The sequence below is a fragment of the Carettochelys insculpta genome, chromosome 22 (assembly GCF_033958435.1).
Source record: "Carettochelys insculpta isolate YL-2023 chromosome 22, ASM3395843v1, whole genome shotgun sequence".
NCBI classification, from domain to species: domain Eukaryota; kingdom Metazoa; phylum Chordata; order Testudines; family Carettochelyidae; genus Carettochelys; species Carettochelys insculpta.
In genome coordinates this window covers 19579259-19602772 of record NC_134158.1, presented here as the reverse complement: position 1 = coordinate 19602772, position 23514 = coordinate 19579259, and the positions used below count along the sequence as shown (strand labels likewise).

At 54.3% G+C, this 23514-nt stretch overlaps 2 protein-coding genes across 2 annotated transcripts; one reads left to right on the top strand and one right to left on the bottom strand.

The window, feature by feature from the left end:
• The first annotated feature begins 1803 nt into the window (after positions 1 to 1803).
• On the top strand, positions 1804 to 7394 carry LOC142024395 (proteasome subunit alpha type-6-like). The gene is made up of 7 exons (XM_075016359.1): positions 1804 to 1938; positions 2378 to 2472; positions 3229 to 3310; positions 5530 to 5685; positions 6226 to 6401; positions 6852 to 6946; positions 7031 to 7394. Exons 1-7 carry the CDS (start codon positions 1863 to 1865, stop codon positions 7086 to 7088), a joined length of 738 nt encoding a protein of 245 aa, XP_074872460.1. The 5' UTR covers positions 1804 to 1862; the 3' UTR covers positions 7089 to 7394.
• Positions 7395 to 14452: 7058 nt separating this feature from the next.
• NFKBIB (NFKB inhibitor beta) lies at positions 14453 to 23502 on the bottom strand. Its single transcript, XM_075017750.1, has 6 exons — positions 22822 to 23502; positions 21612 to 21717; positions 19890 to 20118; positions 19213 to 19301; positions 18882 to 19115; positions 14453 to 17873 (listed from the first exon to the last, which is right to left on the bottom strand). Exons 1-6 carry the CDS (start codon positions 23298 to 23300, stop codon positions 17826 to 17828), a joined length of 1185 nt encoding a protein of 394 aa, XP_074873851.1. The 5' UTR covers positions 23301 to 23502; the 3' UTR covers positions 14453 to 17825.
• Between the last annotated feature and the right edge of the window lie 12 nt (positions 23503 to 23514).

Sequence of the window (23514 nt, the reverse complement as noted above, 5' to 3'; positions counted from 1 at the left end):
CACACAGCTGTCCTGCACCTCCACGCTGAGCCCACCCAGCCCCAGTATCTTCGCAGTGATATTCTTATAAGAAGATCTTTGTTAGGGAAAAGCGCCCCCTTCCCACGCCCTCCATACACAGAGTCTTGCCAATTGCTGTTATAGTTACCAGTCTGCCGCTTGCTTTCAATTAGTTGGCCTCATTAATGAAGTAGGAGGCTGGATCGGGACCAGGTTCCTTCAGCCCAGGGCTGAGATCCCAGTGGGAACGGCAGACAAACCCGAAGCCTGTGGCAGAGCAGCTCCCTTCTTCTAGCAGTTTTCCTGCACTGGGCTGGGTGGATTTTGCATCCTGCTTGAGAGTGCTGGTCTTCTCCGGTTTCTAAATGTTTCCTTAAGTTGTTCTTATCTTTCATCTCAGGGTGTGTCTCCACAGCCAAGGGATTTTGAAACAACTTTGTGAGCATCTTATACAACACAGCTGCTATGCTGAAATAATTTCGAAATAGCTGGTGGCTTATTCTGAAATTGGGTAATCTCATTGTACGAGGCATACCGCCTATTTTGAAATAGGTTTTGCAAAACGGGCTGTGTGCCCGGAGAACAGGGTCTATTTCAAAATAAGCATCCAACGTCTCTATTTCAAAATACAGTAAACCCTTGCGTTATATGGGGGTTGGGTTCCTGCAACTCCCATGTAACTCAAATTTTTGCTCAAGTCAAGGGGGAGACAGGCTCCCCTCCCATTGCAGGGTAGGGAAACTGACAAGGCAGCAGCCTTGGCCAGTTTCCTGGCTTCAGCCACTGGAAGGGAGCCGGAATTGGAGGGCAGCCTGGCTTTTGGCTCCTCTCCATGCCTTGGAACCAGGAAACTGACCAGTTCACGAGGGCTAGGGGAAGGCAGGGAGAGAAGGGTCTTAGCTTGCCTAGCTGCCCACAGCGCAACTTGAAGCTGCCTATTTTGAGGGTTTTCTGTAGGCTCTTTTGTGTCTGGATGCTTGATGTCAAAATACCACTCAGCTATTTCAAAATGCGTTTTGTATGTATCCGCAAATACCAACTGCACAGCTAAACACCGTGCTGGAAATAGCAGCGCTATTTCATGCAGAGTATTCCAGTTCCGGTAGCCCACATTGTACGAGGGGTAGTGGAAACTTTGAAATAGATGCTTATTTCAAGTGGATGGCAGCAAGTGCGAAATAAGGTCACTCAAAATCAAGTAAGCTCGTTCGTGTTATGGCTACAGCGTGGCCACAGCCTTACAGAACAGCTTATTACAAAATAACGCTGCCGGGGAGGCATAACCTTATTGTCCCAATATGCCAACGATTCTCACTGATGACTGCCTGCGTCCTTCTTCAGAGCTGGCCATACGCCCACGTCACACGTTTAATGAGGATATGCAGCACTGCGGATCTGTGCCGGTCCCTTCCTCGAACATCTGCTGAAGGTCTTGTACACGTTCTCACTCACACAATAGAAGCTTTCATTAGAGACGCTGTCAGCATGTAGACAGAACGTCAAGTCAGTTCTAAGAAACACTCCTCACATGCTTTGACAGTATTTATAGTAAATCTGAGTTCAACATCAGAGACAGGTCAACTACTGCAATAGTGTCCTAAATGACAATATCCTCCTCAATTAGATGGAACTAATACAGAATTTTATATTGTACATATATACAAATTATTACACAAATAGTATATCACACACTTGTTGCTCCAGGCTCCAGCTTTGACCAATTAACACAGCCTTGCCCAGAAGGTGCTTTCCAGGGTGAAGTGAAAGTGAAAGGGAAAGGGGCTGGTGTCTGTCCGTGTCTCTGCAGAAGGCCCTGTCTGCTTGGGCCCTCCAGCCCCCTCTCACCGCTCCCGAGCAGCAAAATGTCCCGTGGATCCAGTGCTGGCTTCGATCGCCATATCACCATCTTCTCCCCCGAGGGGCGTCTCTACCAAGTGGGTGAGTGTGCAGGGCGCCCCGTGGGGAGGGTGCCCATCTCGCAGGTGCCAGACCAGAGCGGGAATTGCGCCCTTGCTCCCAACCTTGGGGCCTGGAATAACCCATCGGCTGGGCTGTGGGTGTTGGAGGCCAGGACTCCTGGCTTCTGTCCCCAGCTCTGAAAGGGGAGTGGGGTCTAGTGGTTAGAGGAGGGAGGGGCTGGGAGTCAGAACTCCTGGGCTTACTTTCCAGTCCCATCCTGATTGGGAGCATGGACTCAGACAAGTCCCACCCCCATGGTGCCTCAGTTTCCCCCAAAGGCAGACAACGACACCGCCCTGGGGGGGCCCGCAGGTTTTGTCCAGGAAGCCTGGACAGGAAGCTCTTGAGCCATGTCTTGCCCTGACCCCCCAACTCCCTCTCTCTCCTTGCACATAGTCATTCCTGTCTCTGGTTGCAGAATACGCCTTCAAAGCCATCAGCCAGGGAGGGCTGACCACCGTGGCCGTGAGAGGGGAGGATGCCGTGGCTGTGGTCACCCAGAAAAAAGTGCCGGTAGGAGCCCAGTGTGTGGGGGAAGAGGCAGGAGATGGGGCGGGCAGGATTAGGTGGGCCCAGCATTGAGGAAGGCTCTTTGCTGGTGCAGATCGTGGCCCTGATCCTTGTGGGCAGAACATGCGCCCCCTCAGCTGGGGCTGAGCCAGGTGCCCCAGGACTAACACCTGGGCTATGGTGCATCCATTGTGCCCTGACGCGCTGGAATTATGCTGTGAGTGTTGGCTGCGCGGGAACAGCGCCCCCTACTGAGTCTCCTTCCCACTTCTTGCAGCACAGCGCCCCCGGGTGCCAGCATTGTCTGGGGAGAGTGCCCCCTCCGAAGGCGTCTGCAGCACTTCCCGCAGCTCAGCACCCCCTAGCGCCACATAGGGGTCGCCACTGTGTGAGGAGAGTGCCCCCTACTGCACCTTTTGTCTCACTTCCTGCAGCACAGCGCCCCCTAGGGGTCAGCACTGACTGTGTGGGGATGGCGCCCCCAACTGCTTCTTCTGTCTCACTTCCTGCCGCACAGCGCCCCCTGGAGGTCAGCACTGACTGTGTGGGGAGAGCGCCCCCTACTGTGCCCCCACCCCATTTCCTTGAAGGTTTCCCACCCTGCTGGCCTCATGAAGCCTAGGGACGAGCGGATGCAACCATAGAGTGCAGGGATCGTTGCCACCTGCCCCACATCGGGGTAGCACAACAGGCTGAGGCATCTTGCACAGCAAAGGGAACGGACTCACCTGGTGTGGGTCTTATTGCTCCTGTCCCCAGGACACGCTCCTGGATCCCAGCACTGTCACCAACCTGTATCGCCTGACGGACACCATCGGCTGCGCCATGACCGGCATGAGCGGTGAGCGGCACGTACTGGGGGCAGGGAGGTGGTCCTGCGTCCCTCGCCGGGGCTGAATTCTGACCTGGTGTTAGCAATTCCTGCTCTGTGTGCGTCTGTGACAATGGCGGGGAACAGGGCCTGGGCTCTGCCTCTTGAACTTTTCACTCAGGAGTTCACAGGTTCAGTGCCCCCGCCGCAAATCCCCCACGGTTTGTGGTGGCCTGAAACCAGATCCAGCAGTGACCTCAGAGCCCTGAGCTAGCGCCCAAGGTGCAAGCAAGCACTGCACCAGCTGGGATGCACCAAAGCACAGAGTGTTTTGGTAAAGCCTTGGGGCGGGGGGCACAGACTGGTATCAAGAGCCTTGTTGTCCTGGGCGCTGTCCAGGCCCCTCCTGGTTGAGCTCAGGGCTCCTGTAGCAGGGGCTGATGGCCAAATCTCCAGCTGACCAAGATCTGCCTCCCTCACCCCCCCGGGCCAGGGTTTGCCGAGCGCCCTCTCCCAAGCAAGACTCTGCTCAGTTGAGCTAGGCACTGCCCAGGCCCTTGCCATGCCCTGCCCGAGAGCAGGACCTCCTTATGCCACATACTCCCCAGACTCCCTGCCCTGAAGAAGTCACAGCCTCCATAGACACAGGCAGGGTGATTATCCCCACTTTACAGATGGGGAAACCGAGGCCCAGAGAGAGGGAGTGACTTGCCCCAGGTCTCTGCGGCAGAGCCAGGCACAGAACCCAGGAATCCTGGTTCCTAGCACCATAACCATAGGGCCAGCTTTCCCTAGCTAAACTGGGTCATTTCCCTCCCCCCCGCCGCCCCCAAGGACTGCTAGCAGGAGGCAGGCGGGTGTCACGGTGGTGCCCGGCCCTGCACCAGCCAGACACTGGCACCTGAGCTGTAAGAGGATGACACTTCAGTACAGCAGCTTTAGGGCTTTTATCCTGTTTGTGAGATAGTCAGCCAGCAAAGTGCAATGGAGCCATTGAGTGGTGCAGTTCTGATTCTCTCCAGCAGGGGACGATAGGGAACCACAGTGTGCAGGGCTCAGCCCCATCCAGCAGGGGGCAGTGGGGACACACACAGAGCAGAGCTCAGCCCCTCCAGCAGGGGGCGGTGGGGCACACACACAGCAGAGCTCAGCCCCTCCAGCAGGGGGCAATGGGGACACACACACACACACACACACACAGAGCAGGGCTCAGCCCCTCCAGCAGGGGGCGGTGAGGACACACACAGGGCAGGGCTCAGCCCCTCCAGCAGGGGGCAGTGAGGACACACACAGGGCAGGGCTCAGCCTCTCCACCAGGGGGCAATAGGGACACACACAGAGCAGGGCTCAGCCCATCCAGCAGGGGGCAGTGAGGACACACACAAGGACAGGGCTCAGCCCCTCCACCAGGGGGCGATAGGGACACACACAGGGCAGGGCTCAGCCCCTCCAGCAGGGCGATGGGGGGACACACACAGGGCAGGGCTCAGCCCCTCCAGCAGGGGGCGGTGGAGCACACACAGAGCAGGGCTCAGCCCCTCCAGCAGGGGGCGATAGGGACACACACAGAGCAGGGCTCAGCCCCATCCAGCAGGGGGCAGTGGGGACACACACAGAGCAGGGCTCAGCCCCTCCAGCAGGGCGATGGGGGGACACACACAGGGCAGGGCTCAGCCCCTCCAGCAGGGGGCGGTGGAGCACACACAGAGCAGGGCTCAGCCCCTCCAGCAGGGGGCGATAGGGACACACACAGAGCAGGGCTCAGCCCCATCCAGCAGGGGGCAGTGGGGGACACACACAGAGCAGGGCTCAGCCCCTCCAGCAGGGGGGTGATAGGGACACACACAGAGCAGGGCTCAGCCCCTCCAGCAGGGGGCAGTAAGGACACACACAGGACAGGGCTCAGCCCCTCCAGCGGGGTGATGGGGACACACACACAGGGCAGGGCTCAGCCCCTCCAGCAGGGGGCAGTGAGGACACACACAGAGCAGGGCTCAGCCCATCCAGCAGGGGGCAGCGAGGACACACACAGAGCAGGGCTCAGCCCCTCCAGCAGGGGGCAGTGAGGACACACACACAGGGCAGGGCTCAGCCCCTCCAGCAGGGGGCAGCGAGGACACACACAGAACAGGGCTCAGCCCCGCCGGCAGGGGGAGGCAGAGAGGGATGGATGGCCACACATAGGATGCAGCCCTCAGGAATATTATCACGCGTGCATGTTCTTTAATGGTGGCTCCTTTCCTGCCCAGCCGACAGCCGGTCCCAGGTGCAACGTGCCCGGCACGAGGCTGCCAAGTGGAAGTACAAGAAGGGCTATGAGATCCCGGTGGCGGTGCTGTGCCGGCGCATGGCCGACATCTCGCAGGTCTACACGCAGAATGCCGAGATGAGGCCCCTGGGCTGCTGTGAGTGATGTGGGGGGGGCGGGGAGAGCCGCCCCTTCCTTGAACCCACCCAGAATCACCCCTCTCCTGTATCCCACCTCCGTCTGTTCCCCTTAGCCCTGCTCGCTCCGTGGCTGATCATGCCTCACCCACAGCCCCATATCCCCTCTCCCAGTTCCCCTTAACTCAGCTCCCCCCTGACACAGCTGGGCCAGCAAACCCTCCAACTTTTTCCCATTCTCCAAATGCCCCGTCTCCTCCCCTGGGTGCCAGTGGCCCCACATGAGCTCCCGCATGAGCCAGCTTCCAGGCAGGCTCCAGCAGTCAGATTTTGGTTATGGGCAGGGCTGGCGGCGCCTAATTGAAAGTCCAGCACCAAGGGCCTTTGCAGCATCAGTTGTTAAAGAAATTCTGCCCATGGGGAGCCCTTGTGTTCTGGGATCCTGCGGGCTGCTTTACTCTCCTGCAGTTCCTGCTCCATGGAACTGGGCTCTGGTTTGGACTGTCAGAGACAGAATCCCTCCCCTTTCTGTGAACCCCCTCTTCCGGTTCTCTTGGCAGGTATGATCCTGATTGGGCTTGACCAAGAACTGGGGCCCCAGCTGTTCAAATGCGACCCGGCCGGCTACTACTGTGGCTATAGAGCGACCACTGCTGGGGTGAAGCAGACCGAGGCTAATAGCTTCCTGGAAAAGACCTTGAAGAAGAAACAAGGCTCGCCTGTGGAGCCAGTAGAGGTTGGTGTGTGCGCAGGCGCCTGCCCACGTGTCTACACGCATGGTGGTGCGTGTGACTCTACATTTAACACTGTACATGTGTGTGTTGTGCGTGATCATACATTGCATAGGGTTGTGGGGGGGCTGTATCCCCTTTGAAGAGCAACATAAGTCTTGTGCTGGCATAGAGCTGTCAGCTGGTGCCAGAGCGGATGTACATATATACATAGTCCTCAACCACCAATCCCATAATGCAACCCCTTCCTTCAGCAGTGACCTGTCTGGGGAAAGTTTTGTACTTTGCTGTCCATGGATCACATATTTAAACTACCAGCATAGGTAGAAGACATTTGCAGGATGCCGCCTGCCCTGCCAATAACCTGTTTTGATAATATCCTGTGGCAGGGAGTTCCACAGGTTAACCACACGCAGTGTGAAAACAGCTTTTTTCTTTTCTTCCTCGGCTGGTAGCTGGCAGTTACTTGCTTGTCGACGGTCCTCTCCTTGGACTTCAAGGCCAATGAGATAGAAGTAGGGATAGTGACGAAGGAGCAGCCCCGCTTCCGGTAAGACCTGTTGGTACATAAGTTCCTCTTGCCCGTTTCCAGAGCGGTCTCCTATTAACAGCAGCCTGTCTTGGTGGCTTGTAGGACACTGACTGAGGATGAGATTGAGCAACATTTGGTGGCCATTGCAGAAAGAGACTGACTTCAGTGACCACTGAGGCCTCCCAGAGACGTGGACAAGAAACGAGTTCTGAACAGGGACCTCTCGAAAGCCTGGGTCATAGTTACCCCATTAACCTGTGGATGTGCCGGGAGCAGTGCATTCCCAGCAGGGCCAGCATAGCCATAACCTGCAGTGCTTTTTAAAACATGTAATTCGAACTGTCCATGTCCAGTGCCTTCCTGACCCCTGTGACACCTGATAGCCTGAAGCATGAAATTTCTGCCTCCCCCTCGGGCCTTGTCTCGGTGAAGGAAAATGATGCATTCAAACCAAATACATGCTTAATCTTTATGGAACGAGTGTGAAATTAACCGAGGGGATAAATCCTCGCAGCCGCAGCCAGACCTGTAAAACCCAATACTGTGTCCGGCTGGGATACCCACAAGGGTGCTGATGGACGGGGGAGGGGTCAGAGGAGAGACACAGACATGATTAAAGGATCCGAAAACCTGCTGTAAGAGCTGCATCCATCCAGCTGAACAAAAGCAGGGGACAGAGTCGCTTGATCCCAGAGGTGGCCCATGACTTTTGATTGGGGTGGGGGGGCTCTCCAAGAAAGTGGAGGGTGGCCAAGGGCTGCATTTTTCCGTGGGGTCTGGGAGGGAGGTTGGGTGCAGAAGGGAGATCGGATAGGGGACTGGGGTGCGGGGGGCGGGGTGTAGGCTCTGGGAGTTTGGGTGAAGGAAGAGATTGTGACCTGGGGCAGGAGATTGGGATGCAGAGGGGGGGCTGTGGTACCCAGGAGGGAGTATAGGGGAGTAGGCAGGAGAAGATGCCGACCTGGAGCAGAGGTGTAGGAGGAGGTGCAAGGACTGGGAGGAGGTTGTCACCTGGGGCAGGGGATTGGCATGCCAGAGCCTGCACCTGGCACCCAGCTCCTCCGCCTCACACCAGGTCACAACCCAAATGCCTGTGCCCCATCCTGCACCCCTGCCCCAGATGCTCACTCCCTGTTCTGTCAATCCTCTGCTGGACCCTGCACATCCTTCTGCAACCCAACCCCTGCCCAGGTCACAGCCCCCTCCTTTGGCAAACTCCCTCCTGAACCTCAGGCCCCTCTGCATCCCAATCCCCTACTCCAGCTCCCTTTGGCACCCAACCTCCCTCCCAAACCCCCCACCTCCTCCATTGTCATCATGGAGGAACGCAGCCCTTCACCACTTACTTAGCGTGGCCCCCCCGCTTCAAAACTCATTGCCCATCCCTGGGCCAGATGGTTCTTGGACCTACCAGGCACTCAGGGGCTGGGACATGGTGACTTCTTGAGGTTCTCGGAGTCTATGACAGACTGGTTTTAAAAAAGGAAAAATCACATCCATGAACAAAATCCTTATACCAGGACAAAACTTTGTCCCCACCGAGCCCAGGCTGTGAACTCTTTTTGTGAGGCTCAGCTCCGCAGAGGTGTTTTGGCACCGAAGTGTTTAAAAAGCACACACCCCTGCTGGAAAAACCACCGTTCCCTTCACTGAAATGGACCAGCACCTTGTGGTGGATTTCGCTTTCAGCGCCTCTGCCCTGTATGGGCTTGTCACAGTGTGGGGATCTCCAGGCCCTGTACCCCATCTGCAGTCAAAGTCACTGCCACCCGCCTTCTGCACTCTGCCCCCCAGTTCCTGCACCTCCTCCTACCCCTCTTCTCCAGGTCAGTCATTCAGCCGGGAGAACAGAAGGTTATTAGTCAGCAGGGACACAGTGTCGAACAGCTTTTTTGGCCAGAAATAGTCAATACAATCCATTTTTGGGGAGAGGGGGGCCCACAGGGGGGTCCCCCAGCAGAGGCTGGGCCCTCCTTCCTCCCATTCCAGCCAAACCAGAGCGCCCCATTCAACCACCCAGTTCCAATTCAAACCAGCCAGGCTCCTCCTCCCTCCTTTGTCCTGTTTCCCCCGAAGAAAGGGGTTATCTGGTTGCCTGGGTTACAAATGGCCAGAGAGGCCCATCGTGTACCTGGAAGAAGTCGTCACATGGAAACGCCCAGCACCACTACGCACTGATGCAGTGCCTAGGGAAACTGAGTCACCCACCTCGGGTTGCTACAGGACAGTAGGAAACCCATGCAACCTAACCCGGGGAATAAAAGCCTCACCCCTGCACTTCTCTACAGAGACGTTAGACCGCCTTGCTGCGGGTCTCTCCCATGGCAACAGAGCAGCAGACGGCGAGCGTTCCTAAAGACGAGAGGTTCTGGTTGTGAAAACCACACCCAAGTAGCGGGAAAGTGTGGAACCCAGCGGCACTGTGGGCTTGAAATGGACTCGATAGTTAACCGGTGCCTGGAACCTGGCTGTCTTCCAAGTGGCTTGTGTTCCTTTCAGAGCTCTGCCCCACCCGTGAGACAGGAATTTCCTTCCTCCATCCAAGCTCTGTCTGGTTGGATTTTCCACCAGCAGAGCCCTAGAGCAGGTTGGGAGACAGGACTCCCTCCCCCAGCACCCCTGCAAACTGACAAGTGATTTTTCTCAGGCCCAGCGGCTGGAAGTCAACTTGGACCACGGATAACTATTGTTATCTCATAACTATTGTTATCTCACAGGGGCTGCGAGGTGCTACCTGAGATCAACTGCAGGAGGGTGATATTAATCAGGGGCCATAGTCTGACCCTCAGGGATGTGCAATGAAGCTAAGAAATGATGTCCCAGGCCAGCTGGGATGGGGAGGGCAGCTCAAGCATTGCTTACTCAAGCAGCCGCAAACTTGGGCTTCTAACAGCCCTGCCCCAACTCCAGCCTTCAAGCACTTTAGCAGTTTTTAACACAATCTACGTTCATATTTATAGCACAGAACCGGGAGGGGCCTCTTGAGGTCATCAAATTCAAGCTGCCTGTAGTCACAGCAGGACTTGTCACAACCTCTGGCTTTTTTTTTTTTCCTAAGAAAAAGAAAGTCCAACCCACCCAGGCCCTTTCAAGGACTGAGCTCACCACTGTAGGTTTATAGGGCCAATGCTCTGACCACACAACTTGCATTTCCCCAGCTGCCAGCTTGTTTTCTGCAATGCCAGCAGAAAGCCTGAGCCCCTCTCCCTACAGAGGGAACAGTTCCTGTTTCTCTCAGTGGCCTTTCTAAACATGCTGACGTCCTTCAGCACCAGAGTTCTCTCTATTCTTTTCTATCCATATGCAGAATAAATTTTGCTACGTGCACTGAGGCATGTGCAGATGCGCACTGTGATGGAGTGGGATGTGTGTGTGTGTGTGTGTGTGGCTCACAGAGGGTGTGAGGCTCCTGCTGAGGGTAACCCTGACAACCAGGTAACACCTTTGTACTGCAGACAAAGGAGGAGGTGGAGCCTGAGGGGTTTGAATTGGAAATGGAAGTTGGAAAGCAGTTAGTCTGAGCTGAGGGAGAGAGAGACAAAGGAGGGGGCAAGGCCCCAGCTCTGGGGGCCCCTCGGGGCCTCTTGTCCTCAACATGGGTTGGACTGGCTGTCTCTGCCTGCTGTACTGACTCCTCTGTACGATGCTGTGTCCTGTCGGCTAATAAACCCGCTGTTTTCCTGCTGAGTGAGAGACTCTCCTGCCTGCGGACAGGGTGCAGAGCTTGCGGGACCCCAGAATCCCATCACATGCACCACCAATAGAAAAAAACACACTGCCACTCTGCTTATCAGCTGGGCAGCCCCTGTCTCTCGCCTGGCCACTCAAGCGCTCAGCTTACAGGGGACACTGTCCAGCACATGGGTACTTGAGTCACTCCATGCTCATGCCCATCACCATCACGTCTGGGCCCCTGGAAGCTTCAACCCACCTCCCTTTTAAATCTTTTCAATGTCTGTCAGGGATGGTCTAGACAGTACTTGGTCCTGCCATGAGGGCAGGGGACCAGACTCGATGACCTCTCAAGGTCCCTTCCAGTCCTAGCATTCTATGCTCCTTTGTGGCAGGGGGTGATTTTTAAAAGATTTTGGTGGCGTCTGAGGGAGCCATCCCCCACTTGTTCTCCATATCCACTAAAGCAGTTGTTCTTAACTTTACTGCAGCCTGCACCCCCTTGGGTCTCAAAATATGTTCTCACATCCCTTTTCAAAAAATTAAAAATGGAGATTGGGGGGGCCTATACGCTTTTAAATGCATATTGAATAGCTGCAAAATAGTTTATTACTCACCACAAATAACACTACAGTCAGCAAACAAAAATACAGTGGGGTCTCACCATTCACACGGGTTCTGTGTTGAGATCCTTGCAAATGTTGAATTTCACAAAGGCCGCTGCTATCTGCAGCCTGGCTGCCGGGGCCCCTCCACAGGGGAAGTGGCGGCTACCCTTGTTCCCGGGCTCCGGGGGAAGCAGCCGCTGCAGCTGCTGGCGAATACTTGAATTGAGACCCCACTGTACACAAGTACTACCCAGAGATGTTGTGGAGTTCTGCTGTAGAAGTGAACCGTAACTGACATGCTAACAGTTATTGGCTAACCAAATTCAAACAAAGCTGTTAATAAATACACAGGTTTGGTGAAACCAAGTAGTGGTACTTACCGGCCTGTGCTTAATTTGTGTTTTCAATGACTTACCTTCTAAAAAAAAGTCTGGCATATCTCACACCCCCGGAAAGAGCATCACGCACCCCCAGGGATGTGTGCACCCCAGGTAAAGAACCTGAACCACTGCACTAGAGGGAGGACAAGAAGCCAGGGGCTTAATCTGCTCCAAGGGAGATTTAGCTGAGATAATAGGATGCACTTTCTAATTTTCACAGGAGTGAAGCTCTGGAACGGTCTCCCAAGAGGGACCATGGGATCTCCACCACCAGAGGGATTTAAGAACAGGTTGACCAAACCCATGGTGGTTTGCTCCTAGATTAGATGGCCTATGCAGGCCCCTTCCAGCCAGAGCCAGCTAGGATTGAGTGCTTGGAAAAAGCAGGGTGCGGTGAGAGCTAACAGACTGATGACAGCCAAGGCATAGCCAGCATAGCCTAGATGGGAAACACAGGCCCCAGGTTTTAAGAACTCCAGAGGTAAAAGCTGGCTGGTGGAGCCTTTTCAGTGTTATCACCACTTCGGATACCCTCTTCTGAAATAAGCAGCTCTATTCCAGAAGAGTTACTCTCCTCGCACTGCTAAATGATGCCCAAATAGCTTAGACCGCAATACTTCAGCTGGGCAGTGCCCAATAGGGGCTACACCAGGCGTCAGCAGCCCCCAGCACGAGTGCCAAGAGTGGCATGTGAGCCAATTTTCATTGACAGATGTGTCAGTGTAACCGTACGCATAGATGGGCTGGTACAATGTTAGCTCAGCCCCGCCCCTTCTCCCCCATGCAGCTAGGAGCTTGCTCAAAGCCATGCAGCCTGTGAATTAAGAGTAACTAATGCTACCAACAAGTATCAGAGAGGTAGCTGTGTCAGTCTGTAGCTTCGAGAACAACAAGAAGTCTTGTGGCATCTTATAGACTAACAGATATCTGGGAGCATAAGCTTTTGTGGGCAAAGACCTGCTTCGTGAGATGCACGAGTGGGGCGTGGTTGCAGAGGCATATTTAAAGAGTGGGGTCCCAGAAAGAGGGAGGGCCAGAGCTGACAAGGTCTATTCAGCAAGGTGGAAATGGCCCATTATCAATAGTAAGTATCAAAAGAGAAAAAAAAACAAGTCAGATCAGACAGGGATATGAGCCATTGTCAGAGTCTAATGGGGAGATGTTAACACGCAGGGCAGAGAAGCTGCCTTTGTAAGCTGTGAGCCACTCCCAGTCTCTGTTTAATCCTTCGTTAATGGAGTCAAATTTGCAAATGAATTGCAGCTCAGAGATTTCTCTCTCCCTTTGATTTCTGAAATTTCTTTGTTTTAGGACCGCCACCCTTAAATCTGCCACTGAGTGTCCAGGGAGATGGAAGTGTTCCCCCATGGGCTTCTGTACATTACCATTCCTGATGTCTGCTTTATGTCCATGTGTTCTTTTACATAGATACTGTCCAGTTTGGCCAATGTAAATTGCAGTGGGACATTGCTGGCACATGATGGCATATATATATTAGTAGATGTGCAGGTAAAGGAGCTACCACCCACCACTTCACATTACAGCTCTGCACCTTCCTTTATTTATTAACGAAGCTGTTGTAAGTTGGACAATAAGTGGCTTTGAAAAGTAGCACTGGCCCCATCCCTAGAGATCAGATGTCAGCCCTGCACCTTGGAAAGGCTGCTGACCCCTGGTCTATGCTGCAGCTGGCTTGCACGCAGGGATGTGCGCTAGGCCCAAGGCAGAAAGCATCCCCCCCGCCCCCCGCTGTGGCATAGAGATGAGCAAAGTAGGGCTAGACTCTTCTATAGGGCTGCAAGTGAACGTGCTGGAGAGAGCAAGCGGGTGGGCCTCTTTTCCCAGCACAAAACCAAAAGCAGCAGTGGAAGAAACTGACAAGGCAGCAGGCTGAGTAGTTGGCAGAGGGAAGCATGTGGGTCGGGGGGAAAGGAGAGTGAATTGGACTGTGGAATTCATTGGCACAGAACTGTGGTAAATTTCAAAGAGAAACAAGCCCTTTAATCTAGTCTAGATGAGGCATCTGATCAGCACAGCTCCTGGGGGTGCTTATTGTGGAGCAGCAACGGCTGGTGAAATGCACTAGAATAACATCCCCACCCCTCCCCGCAAGCACGGACTTGGGTAAAAAGGACATCCACTGCTGAACAATTAGTGCAAAAGCTGCTTTGGGTGAGTACTGCAAAGCCATGGGGTGGGCGGGGGGGGGGATTCATCTCCCCTAGGAGCCCCACATCCGCTCCTGCAGGGTTTCCAGGCTTTCTACTCCAGCATCTAATGCTGGACACTGCCCAAGACAGGCTCCAGGACTAGCTCCCGGAGGCAGCCTGGCCGAGTGGGTACAGCCCTAGACTAGCCCTCAGGGAGCCGCTGATTCCACTCCCAGCTCTGCTGCGTGCCTGGTGGGTGACTCTTAGACAAGTCACTTATCTTTCAAGTATTTAGCTGGCTCTTTTTCAAAAGGAGGAGTCCATCAAAAGGTTTGGACTTTGTGGCTCCTGTAGGATAGGTGGAACAGTGTCCTTAGCCTCCATTTGTCAGAGGCTGAGAATGGCAGAGAGGGGATGGATCACATGAGGATTCCCTGTTCTGTTCACGCCCTTTTGGGCACCAGGCATTGACCACTGTCGGAAGGCAGGATCCTGGGCTAGATGGACCTTTGGTCAGACCAGTATGGCTCTTTTTATGGTCCTTCTGTGCCTCAGTTTTGCCACCTGTAAAATGGGGATTAAAATGCTGCTCACCTCCTTCATACAGCAAGTTCTACAGATGCAAAAACGCGACGTAAGAACTGAAAGAGATGGACTGTAGCCACTCCAGTCCTCTGCCCCAACACCCTGCCCTCCAGACAAACACTGGACACATTGTATACGTCTGTTAGTAGCTTTAATTTAATCTCTACTCAATAGTCAAGGACACACTACAGAGCACGAGATCCAGGACAAGAACTAGGGTGGGGGGGAGAAAAGACAGAACCATATAAAGTTAGACTACAACTTATACAACGTTCACGACATAGCTTAAAACCCACATGTGCTGGACAAGAGTTACATAGGATCTACCTTTACAGACACCGACCTAGCCGGGGTTGCTGGGGAAACAGAGACACACTTACATAGAAAAGCCCCATTTCCCTTCTTCCCCAGAAAAGGAATGCTACAGGGGTTTCTTCAGCAAGCCTTCGCAGCCTGGTGTCGGAAAAGAATCGACCAGGCCCAGATCGCTTTCAGCAGCTAAACAGGGAGGTGCATCGTGAACAAGCCGACAGTAAAGGGTCCCTCATCAAAACCCCTCTGTGTGGGCTCGTTGTCAAGGGCTGTCCAGTCCCAGAATGCCAAGTTTTAAGGCCTCCTCCATGCAGAGATTTGTGTAACAGAAGGGAAAGAAGGTGTTTTGTTTTTGTTTTTTTTTTTTTAAAAAACACTGACAGCAAAATAACTGAGAGGTTGGACACAGTAATACGGGTCTAAAGGTGCCTTCTCTGGGTACAGCCAGAGCACCTGCCTGTCAGTGTAACCACATGCACAGATGGGCTTGTACAATGCTAGAGAGGCAGTGTTGCCTACTGTAAGAGCACTGGAGTAGGGACTTGTTAAATTTGGGTTATAACCCCAGCCTGGCTGCTGGCCTGCTGGGCAACATGCGCTGTGCCTCAGTTTCCCCATTTGTAATACAGCAAGGGGACTCACCTCTGTCATCTCTTGCTGCACGGAGCCAGGCATAACCTAAGTGCTGCAACCCGGGTGCTTAGACAAGCCCTTTAACAGATACAGAGGCCAAGAGGGCTCAATCCTGGTCCACTTGAGTGCTGGGGAAAGTATCATCAACTCTAGCTCAGTCACATCCCTCCATCCTTCGCGGGGCAGGGGAGGCAAATGAACTAAAAACCCCATGGCATTTTCCCAATTGGGGTGGGGGGGACCACTAAGTCCAGCTCCACGCCCCAGTGAGACATCTGGAGTCATTACCTCCCCCACACCGGTCCCCCACACCAAGATCCTCCTGCAGTCAGCCAGCGTGCCAAGTGCCTCCACACATTAACCCCATCTCCTAAAAACCTGACATCCGACTTCCCCTTTCATCGGGGCCTGCGATTTCATTCACAAGGAGCGCACACAGGAGGAGATCGCAACCACGCAGGGTGAGGAGGCTTTTGCTTCATATTAAGTCTTTTCTCCCCTCACCCTTCAAAACCTCAAACGGAACAGGGTTGGGAAGGAGGGCCTAATAAAATAAAATTATCTAACTAATGCAGCAACACTGTTCAAAGATAACATGAGCTTCAAACCCTACTGATGGAGCTGGGATTAAACCTTTTTTAAATATATATATAAAGAAAGAAGCAAAAAGACGCCCCCACCCCACCCCCCAGTGTCACAGCCCATGGGATAATTCACATCCTGCCTCCCAGGCTCAGGATCAGAAAGTTTCTAAGTTAGGTCTCCTCGGGGCACCTCTTCCAGAGTTACCCTCCCAGAAGCAATTTGAGAAAGCAAAGCACTTAGCTGGCCCAGCTCCAGCGAGCTGCGTTAGAGGCAAAGATCAGAGCTAGGCAGGAATCTGACATCTCCCACCACCATTCAGAGGGAACATCAATTCTTCAAAGCCAAAACTACTTGTGGGGGAGGGTGGGGGGTAAGAGGAGGAGTCAAGAAGTGTGAAGCTGCCTGCTCAAACCAGGCCTGTTTCCAGTCTTGAAGTCTGAACAGCTTTTCAGCTTTGACGTTTTTAAGGAAGTCAGACCATAAGATGATCAAAATCTAACCCAACTGAAATGGTTTCCATCTGCTGCTTGTGAAAGGCTCAGATGGTGTTTTCAGCCAATGTAGCGCAGGCAAATTTTTTTGCTTTCAAAAAATGCTATGGGCTCGGAAAACCATCTCTGGAAGAGACCCTATCAACATCCGGCCTCGTGGCACACCAACAGCGCTTCACAGCTAGTCCTTGGCTACAGAGGAGGGAAATGGACTTGGTGGGAGGAACAGAAGTGGTCCCACCTTGGGGTAACAGTGGAAAAGCAGCTGACATTGGCCAGTGAGGACACAGATTGGACCCTACACACAGGTACAAGAGAGACAGTTCCAACGCAGGGGACGGCCTTAGTCCTGCTTTCAATCTCTGATCCAGATTGGATGCTACCATCACCACCCACAGCTGGACTCTTTCCAACCTCTCGCTCTCCACCTTTGAGATGATAAAGGCTCCCTCTTTGGCATCTCTTCCTTCCTTGTCCTCCCCAACAGACCATCCCAATCTTCCCACCAGCCTCAGCTCTCCTCTGCTCCACCTGTGAATTCCTCCTCATCCTACCTGTTTGACTCCAGCTTCCCCACACCAGAGCTCTGGCCCTTCCTTGACCGCTACATCCTGAACACTGGCAGAAAGCCAGATTTTCAAGAGTGCTCCCCCAGCCCTGTCCTTACAGCTGAGTAAGCAGACCATGTCTGCAGGGCCCTTGAGAAAACCCCCCCACCTCATTCAGGTGCTTAGATGGCAGCAGCTAAAAGCCAGCTCCAAGTACAGGAGTTGGGTGGTGCTCAGTGCTTTGCATGGGGGCAAATGAGCTAAAAATCCAACCTTGCTTCCTGGAGGGGTGGGGGTTACTAATTCCACCTTCCCGTCCCAATCAGACATCCAGAATCTCATTAACCCCCACTTCCGCGTACTGAGATCCCACTGTCCGGCAGGGTGCTGAGCGCCTCCAACCCCATCCCCTAAAACACGACCTAATAGGTTCTCTTTGCAGAAACCTTGGTTACGTGACGCACATCTACATGCTCCAGCGGGACCCCTTCCACAGGTGGGGACGACGCTCCCTCTTCGAAAGCAAACAGCAAGCAGCTCCACAGAGCAAAGGATAGAGCGAGCGGGGAAATCCGGCTGACGCTCTATCCCAGCTGTGGCAGCCAACAGCAGCAGCTGCTGAGGTGCCTTTTATAATCAAAAGCACAATACTGACCAGCTAAGCTGAGAAACAAGGAAACAGACATGGGGGTGGGGAGGGGAGAGGATACATGGATTAGATCAAGTCTCTGGTGAGCTTTGGCTGCTGCTTCCGATTGGCGGGAGCTTTATACAGCCAGAGACCTCAGCTGCTGGATAAACAGTTGGATTGAGCTGAGAACAGAGAGAATGAGCCTCTGGGGATTTGCTTCCCACAATGGCAGGGCAGGCCGTGAGTCTTTTCTGGAGCAGGTCCTCGTCACGATGGGTAAGGGCGACGGCGGGCCGGCTCTCTCAGTTCTGATAGTGTCCGGTGTTGATGACTATGTCATCGTATTCTTCCTGAAAAACAGGACAGCTTTGCTGATGTGATCTTAAAGTTAGAGCAGGAGTGTGTTTAGAGACCATCACACATCTGGCTGGGAGGGACAGATTAAATCAGCTATATTACACAAATGTGCCGAGGCCCTGTGTTGCGGGGTCTTCCCGTCTCATTTCACAGCCATCGATTGAAGCCAGAAGGGACAAGTGACTGTGTCCGTACTCCCAAGTCACACAGAACTGTGCTCTGCAATAGTTTCCGTTCGAGCTAGAGCAGACTTTAAGAGGAGAGTTTAAAAAGCCTCCAGTTGTGATTTAAACATGGTCAGCGATGGAAACTCCACCACAGTCCTGGGAAAGTTACAGACTAACGACTTACAAATTTGCCCTCTGTAGCTGGACAATTGTGACTGTTGGGAGAGTCATTTTCCAGTTCCTGGATCACGTTCAGCCTTGTTTGCTAGAAGGCAGTGGCAAATTTCTGTGCTTAATTTGTGCCAGGGCTTAGTCAGCACCTCTAGGCTCGTCAGTTCATAACCAAGGGGGCCTCTGGTTCTCCTGCGTTGGTTATGAATGTAAGTAAGTGCTTGACCCCGGCACTCTCTCTTAGGCACTTACTAACTGATCCAGTCATACGTTAACTTCCTCTCCATTAATCCAAGTGGACCAGAGAGGCAGGGAACTCAATCCACTTGAAAAGAGAATCCCTTGCAGGTGAAAGATCCCTTTTGTCTTTCCTGCTGCCAGGCCCAGTGCCAGCTTTTCCACCCACCCTGTTCTAGAGGGACTCACTCAAGGGAGAGGGCTCAGTCACTGTGAGCCCTGTTTGAACTTCTGTGTTGGCTGGGCCTGCCCAGGGGGAGGAGAGAACTAGGCATCAGGCTGCGATTGGCCGATCTGTTTGACAGGGGGGATGTTACATAGACAGAGATGAGCCGCACTTGGAAACCTGGCTCAGCTATGCAAAGGTGCTGCCTGCAGGCCACCCTCCTGCGCTGTCCATTCAGTGCTCACCCCCGCCCCACTCACGTCGCTGCTGTCTTCCAGGCTCTCCTCCGAATCCCAGTCGGGTTCCTCCGAGCCAAACTCCCGCAGCAGCTCCAAGATCTTCTGGTTGGGCCTGTGCACGGCGCTATAGATGGGTGTGTAACCGACGTACATCCGGGCCCCCGGGTCCGCTCCAGCACGCAGCAGGTACTCCACCACCTCTAGGCTCTGCGACTCCACTGCCAAGTGGAGGGGACTCCGGCCACAGCTCAGCTCCTGCCAGCGGTGGACACAGCAGTCAGCAAGGCTGCCACAGAATCCTCCAAACAGACCTTCCCATCCCTACCCCTAGATGATCCGCCCCAGTACTAACCGCCTTGTTGAGGTTGGCTCCAGCACTCACAAGGAGCTTGACCACTTCGAGATCCTTCCGCAGGACAGCCACATGCAGTGGCGTGTAACCTATGGAAACCGAGAGCCGACAACCTTGATCAACCCTCAAAACAGATCTCTGATCAGGACTTCCTGAGCTGGCTGCTGTCACGGCAGAGGGAGGACTGTCTGCCCAGCTCATGTTTGTTTTACCCTCAAGACTAGAAAAATCTTTTATGGAGCATTATCTCAATTCTTTTCTTCAGTCAAGTCCTATAGCAGGGAGTTCTGCAGGTTAACTATACACTATGCAGCAAACTATGTATCCATCAACATGCTGTCCTTTGGTTTCGTTACTCCAAAAGAGGGGGGCCTTCTTCCCAATTAAGCCACTTCTAAGTAGGGGTAAACGTGCATTGAAACCACTTCAGTGGTGGCCATAAATCCTGGGTACCTTTGATCTTTGGGTAAGTTAGAGAAGCCTTAGGGCTGCTCTAACTCACATTCGACCCTTCAGGCCCTTGGGCCAAGCAGAGAATAACTGAAGCACAATGCCCTGGCCACTGGAGCAGAGCTGTGGCACCAGGTCCTTACTGGCTGGGGAAGTGGAAGGAAAGGAAGGTTAACACGCTGAGGACAAAGGTCCCACATGTAACACCCCTGGGGTATTTCCCATACCATCATAGTTGGTGCAGTCCAACTGAGCAGAGGCTGTATTCCTCTCGTGGGGCCTGAGCCCGCTCGGTGATGCCAAGAGCCACTGTACACAGTCCCGCCAGCCCTCCCGGCACGCCAGGTGCAGCGCCGTGTGGCCACTTTTCTCCTGCACGCAGAGTCCTGCCCCGGCTGCCATCAGCTTGCGGACAAAGTTGGAGGCACCAAGGATGACCGCGATGTGCAGTGCCGTCTGGGGAGGGACAGCGAGAGAGGAGGTGGTAAGCTCAGGGGCTGGTCTCCCCTAAAATGGGCTTGGCCTTCTCATATCACCACCACTCTAGCTCGCTTCTTTCAGTGGTTTTACACCCCAATAGCTCGGCACCCTACACTTCAGCAACACTGCTGAATAGCGGGCACCTCCGGCCAGGCCGGCAGCTGCCAAGCGCACTGGTGAGCAGGAATTTTAGCCAAGGCCACCAGTGTAAATCCCCTACTCTCGCAAAAGCTGCGTCTAGGACCAAGGCCTGGGAGTCAACAAGGGCTTGTCCTCCCTGTGCACATAAGGTGCACGGAAGGCAGTTTATCTGTCTGGGATGAGTGATGACCACCTTGTGTCCTTAAACGAAGCCTTACATGACTCCATACCTACTCAGCTCCTCTGCCATCAATCCCCCATCCTTGCCTATCCCTCATCCCCATCCACATGGGGTCAGATGACAGGTTCAGCTAGTCCAATATCCTGTCTTCCGACAGGAGCCAATGCCAGATGCCCCAGGGAAAATAAACAGAACAGGTAACTATCAGGTGATCTGAAGCAGATGCATTTGGAGAGCAGTCTTCATCATTTAAGGCTTTCCAAGAGCATCTCCATCATGCTACAGGTTGAACCTCTCACCCAGAATGCTCTCGTCCAGCAACATCCATAAGGATTTTAATTAACCAGCCAGCCACTTATCATGGGTGTGGCCAAGTTTCCCATAGTCCCATAAAGTTTGTTTAGAGCCACCAGTCCTGGCTCTTGGTGTTCCGTGCTGTCATTTAGCTGTAATTTACCCCTAAATGTCTTCTAAGAGCCCAGTGAGCAGTGGAAGTGGTGGCAATGTGAAAGACAACATTGACCTCCCGTGGCCCAACAAATTCTCTCGTTTGCTACCGGTCGGGTCCCGAGGCTACCAGACAAGAAAGGTTCAACCTGTAGATAGAATCATAGAACGCTAGACCTGGAAAGTTCCTTGAGAAGTCATCGAGTCCAGCCCCCTGCACTCACAGCAGGGCCAAGCACCGTAGAGATCACCCAGACAGTTTACCTAACCTGCTCTTAAATAACTCCAAGGACAGAGATTCCACAAGCTCCCGCTTAACCACCCGGACAGGAAGTTTTTTTCTACCATCCAACCTAAACCTCCCTTGCTGCTGTATGATCCAAACATAAAACAAAGGTCAGCAACGCCCCCCCGCCCCATGACTGTTGTGCTTTGTAATGTTCTTCCCTGCTTACCCAACGCATTTGTGATGCGGAGGGGTTTTTAATATGTGGTTGTGTTTCATTTTCAAGCCGGCAACCCCACCATTCCCTAATGGAGATGGCACCATGTAGGGCCCAGACTGAGAGCCAGTGCACCAGCATTCCGTCCCCAACTTGCTGCACAAGCTCCAGGCAAGCCAATTTGCCCTGTGTGCCTCAGTTTCCCCACTGTAAAACGCAGGATGCTACAACAGAAAATGCTCCAGGCTCAGCCCAACCTGACTCAGGTCATTCTGCAGATCCAGGTATTCCGTCCCAGCCGTGTACTGCAGGATAGAATCTAGAAATGCTTCATGTTCGTGAATCACAGCCAGGTGGAGGGCTCTGTGGAGACAGCAAATAGACACCACTTCAAGCAAAATCAAGAAATATCATGCAACCAACTGAAAATACCATGCCTGAAAGGGAAGCAGTTGCAGCAAGAGGAATTAATACAGTCAGCAAAGGAAGAGCAAGTATTAGAAACTCTTTCGTCCAGCAACATCCATAATCTGGCATGATTTTGGTTTACCAGATGATAATTTACCACAGACGGGGCCAAATTTTCCCCATGGTCCCAGAAAGTTTGTTTCCAGCCACCAGTCCCAACTCTCTGTGTTTTGTGGCGTTACTTTGCTGTAATTTACCCCCAACATCTTCTAAGAGCCCAGTAAGCAGTGAGTGTTGGCAACGTGTTAGACAGTATTGACCTCCCGTGGTCTGACAAATTCTCTCGTCCGGCACTGGTCAGATCCCGAGGTTGCCAGACAAGAGAGGTTCAACCTGTGTCATGGGGACTAAGAATGCAGCAGGGAAGCCATGAGGTAAGGCAAATCTTGCGTGAGTTTGGGCAACAGAAAGAGCTGCCAACAGTGACGGAGTTGCTGCAGTTACATGATGCCTGAAGCATCTGGGAGTCCAGGGATTGAGGGCCGCCGACAATAGAGACAGGGACAGGCAATGGGCACTTAATAGCAAAGTCAGGGTGTGTGTGTTGAATGATGCAGCTTAGAACAGAAGCACATCAACAAAGCCGTATTCATAAAGTCCAGGACTGGAACAAGGGTGAAAACCCAAAGATTCAGGCCCCGCCCCCCCACCAATTACTGCGCTTCCACAGCCCAAAAGGTAAGTTGAGAGACAAGTGCAGAGCTGCACCCCAGTCCAGTTGAGGGGCACAGCTACGCGCACAGACCAGCAGCGCACCAGCCCCGAGTCGGCTTCCACACATCAGAGCCCTCAGGATTACTCTGATGCGAGACTCGCAGCAGGGTCAGGATGGAAGACTGGGGAGAAAGTGACCCTGGGAAAAAAATGGTGCGTAGAGGGGATTCCCTACGTCCTACGAGGGGCCAGCGGGAGGACGCCAGGGAGAGGACAGCGAGATACCTTCACCCCCTTGGCCAAGCAGCAGCCAAGGCCAAACAAAGGGGGCGCCCGCATACTTACGTATCCCCATCCTCGGTGACGAAGCCCAGGACGTGCTGCAGCCAGGCCTCGGGGGTCACCGGCAGGGTCTCCTCGGGCTGGAGCGGGGGGTCCCCGATCTGCAAGCCCCCCACGCCATGGGTCACCGCCCCCACCTCCTGCCCCGCGGCCGCCCGACAGCCGGCTTCGTCCTCCCCCAGGGCAGAGTCCGGCCGCTCGGAGGGCGGCTCGGAGGCCTCGCCCGGTTCCCGCCGCCGAGGGGAGGGGGGCTCAGGCGTCTCGGGGGCGCAGGGGTCAGACGTCACTGGGCGCCCCGCGGGGCAGGGGTCAAAGGTCACGGCGAGGGCAGCGGCGGGGGAGCGAGGCCCCCCCAGGCCGTCCGGGAGGGGGCTGAGCTGCCCCTCGCACAGGGACCCCAGGCCGCTGTCGCACCAGTCCTCGCCCGCCTCCTTGGCCTCCCACGGCCCGGCCGGCGGGGCCCGCAGCTGCAGCTCCTCCATGGCGGCGCCGCCCCCTAAGCCCGCGGCTGGCGGAGCGCTGCTGCCATGTCCGGTCCGACCCGACCGGACCCGATCTCCGGCTGCGCCCGCGGCCGCCCGGGCCGGGAAATCCCCGCGCGCCAGCCAATCCCGGCGCGTCTCGGGCCGCGGGGCACGCCGGGAACTCCGTCCCGGCCGGCCGCGGGGCAGGCTGGGAGCTGTGGTTCTGGCCGCG

What these genes read in the sequence shown, in the direction of transcription:
- LOC142024395 (XM_075016359.1), top strand. Translation starts at nt 1,863, where the DNA reads ATGTCCCGTGGATCCAGTGCTGGCTTCGATCGCCATATCACCATCTTC. An exon ending in CGCCATGACCGGCATGAGCG is followed by an intron (nt 3,311 to 5,529) that starts GTGAGCGGCACG and finishes TTTCCTGCCCAG; the next exon opens with CCGACAGCCGGTCCCAGGTG. An exon ending in AAGGAGCAGCCCCGCTTCCG is followed by an intron (nt 6,947 to 7,030) that starts GTAAGACCTGTT and finishes GGTGGCTTGTAG; the next exon opens with GACACTGACTGAGGATGAGA.
- NFKBIB (XM_075017750.1), bottom strand. Translation starts at nt 23,300, where the DNA reads ATGGAGGAGCTGCAGCTGCGGGCCCCGCCGGCCGGGCCGTGGGAGGCC. An exon ending in TGCAGAATGACCTGAGTCAG is followed by an intron (nt 20,119 to 21,611) that starts GTTGGGCTGAGC and finishes GTCCCTCCCCAG; the next exon opens with ACGGCACTGCACATCGCGGT. An exon ending in GCCTGGAAGACAGCAGCGAC is followed by an intron (nt 17,874 to 18,881) that starts GTGAGTGGGGCG and finishes CCTGTTTTTCAG; the next exon opens with GAAGAATACGATGACATAGT.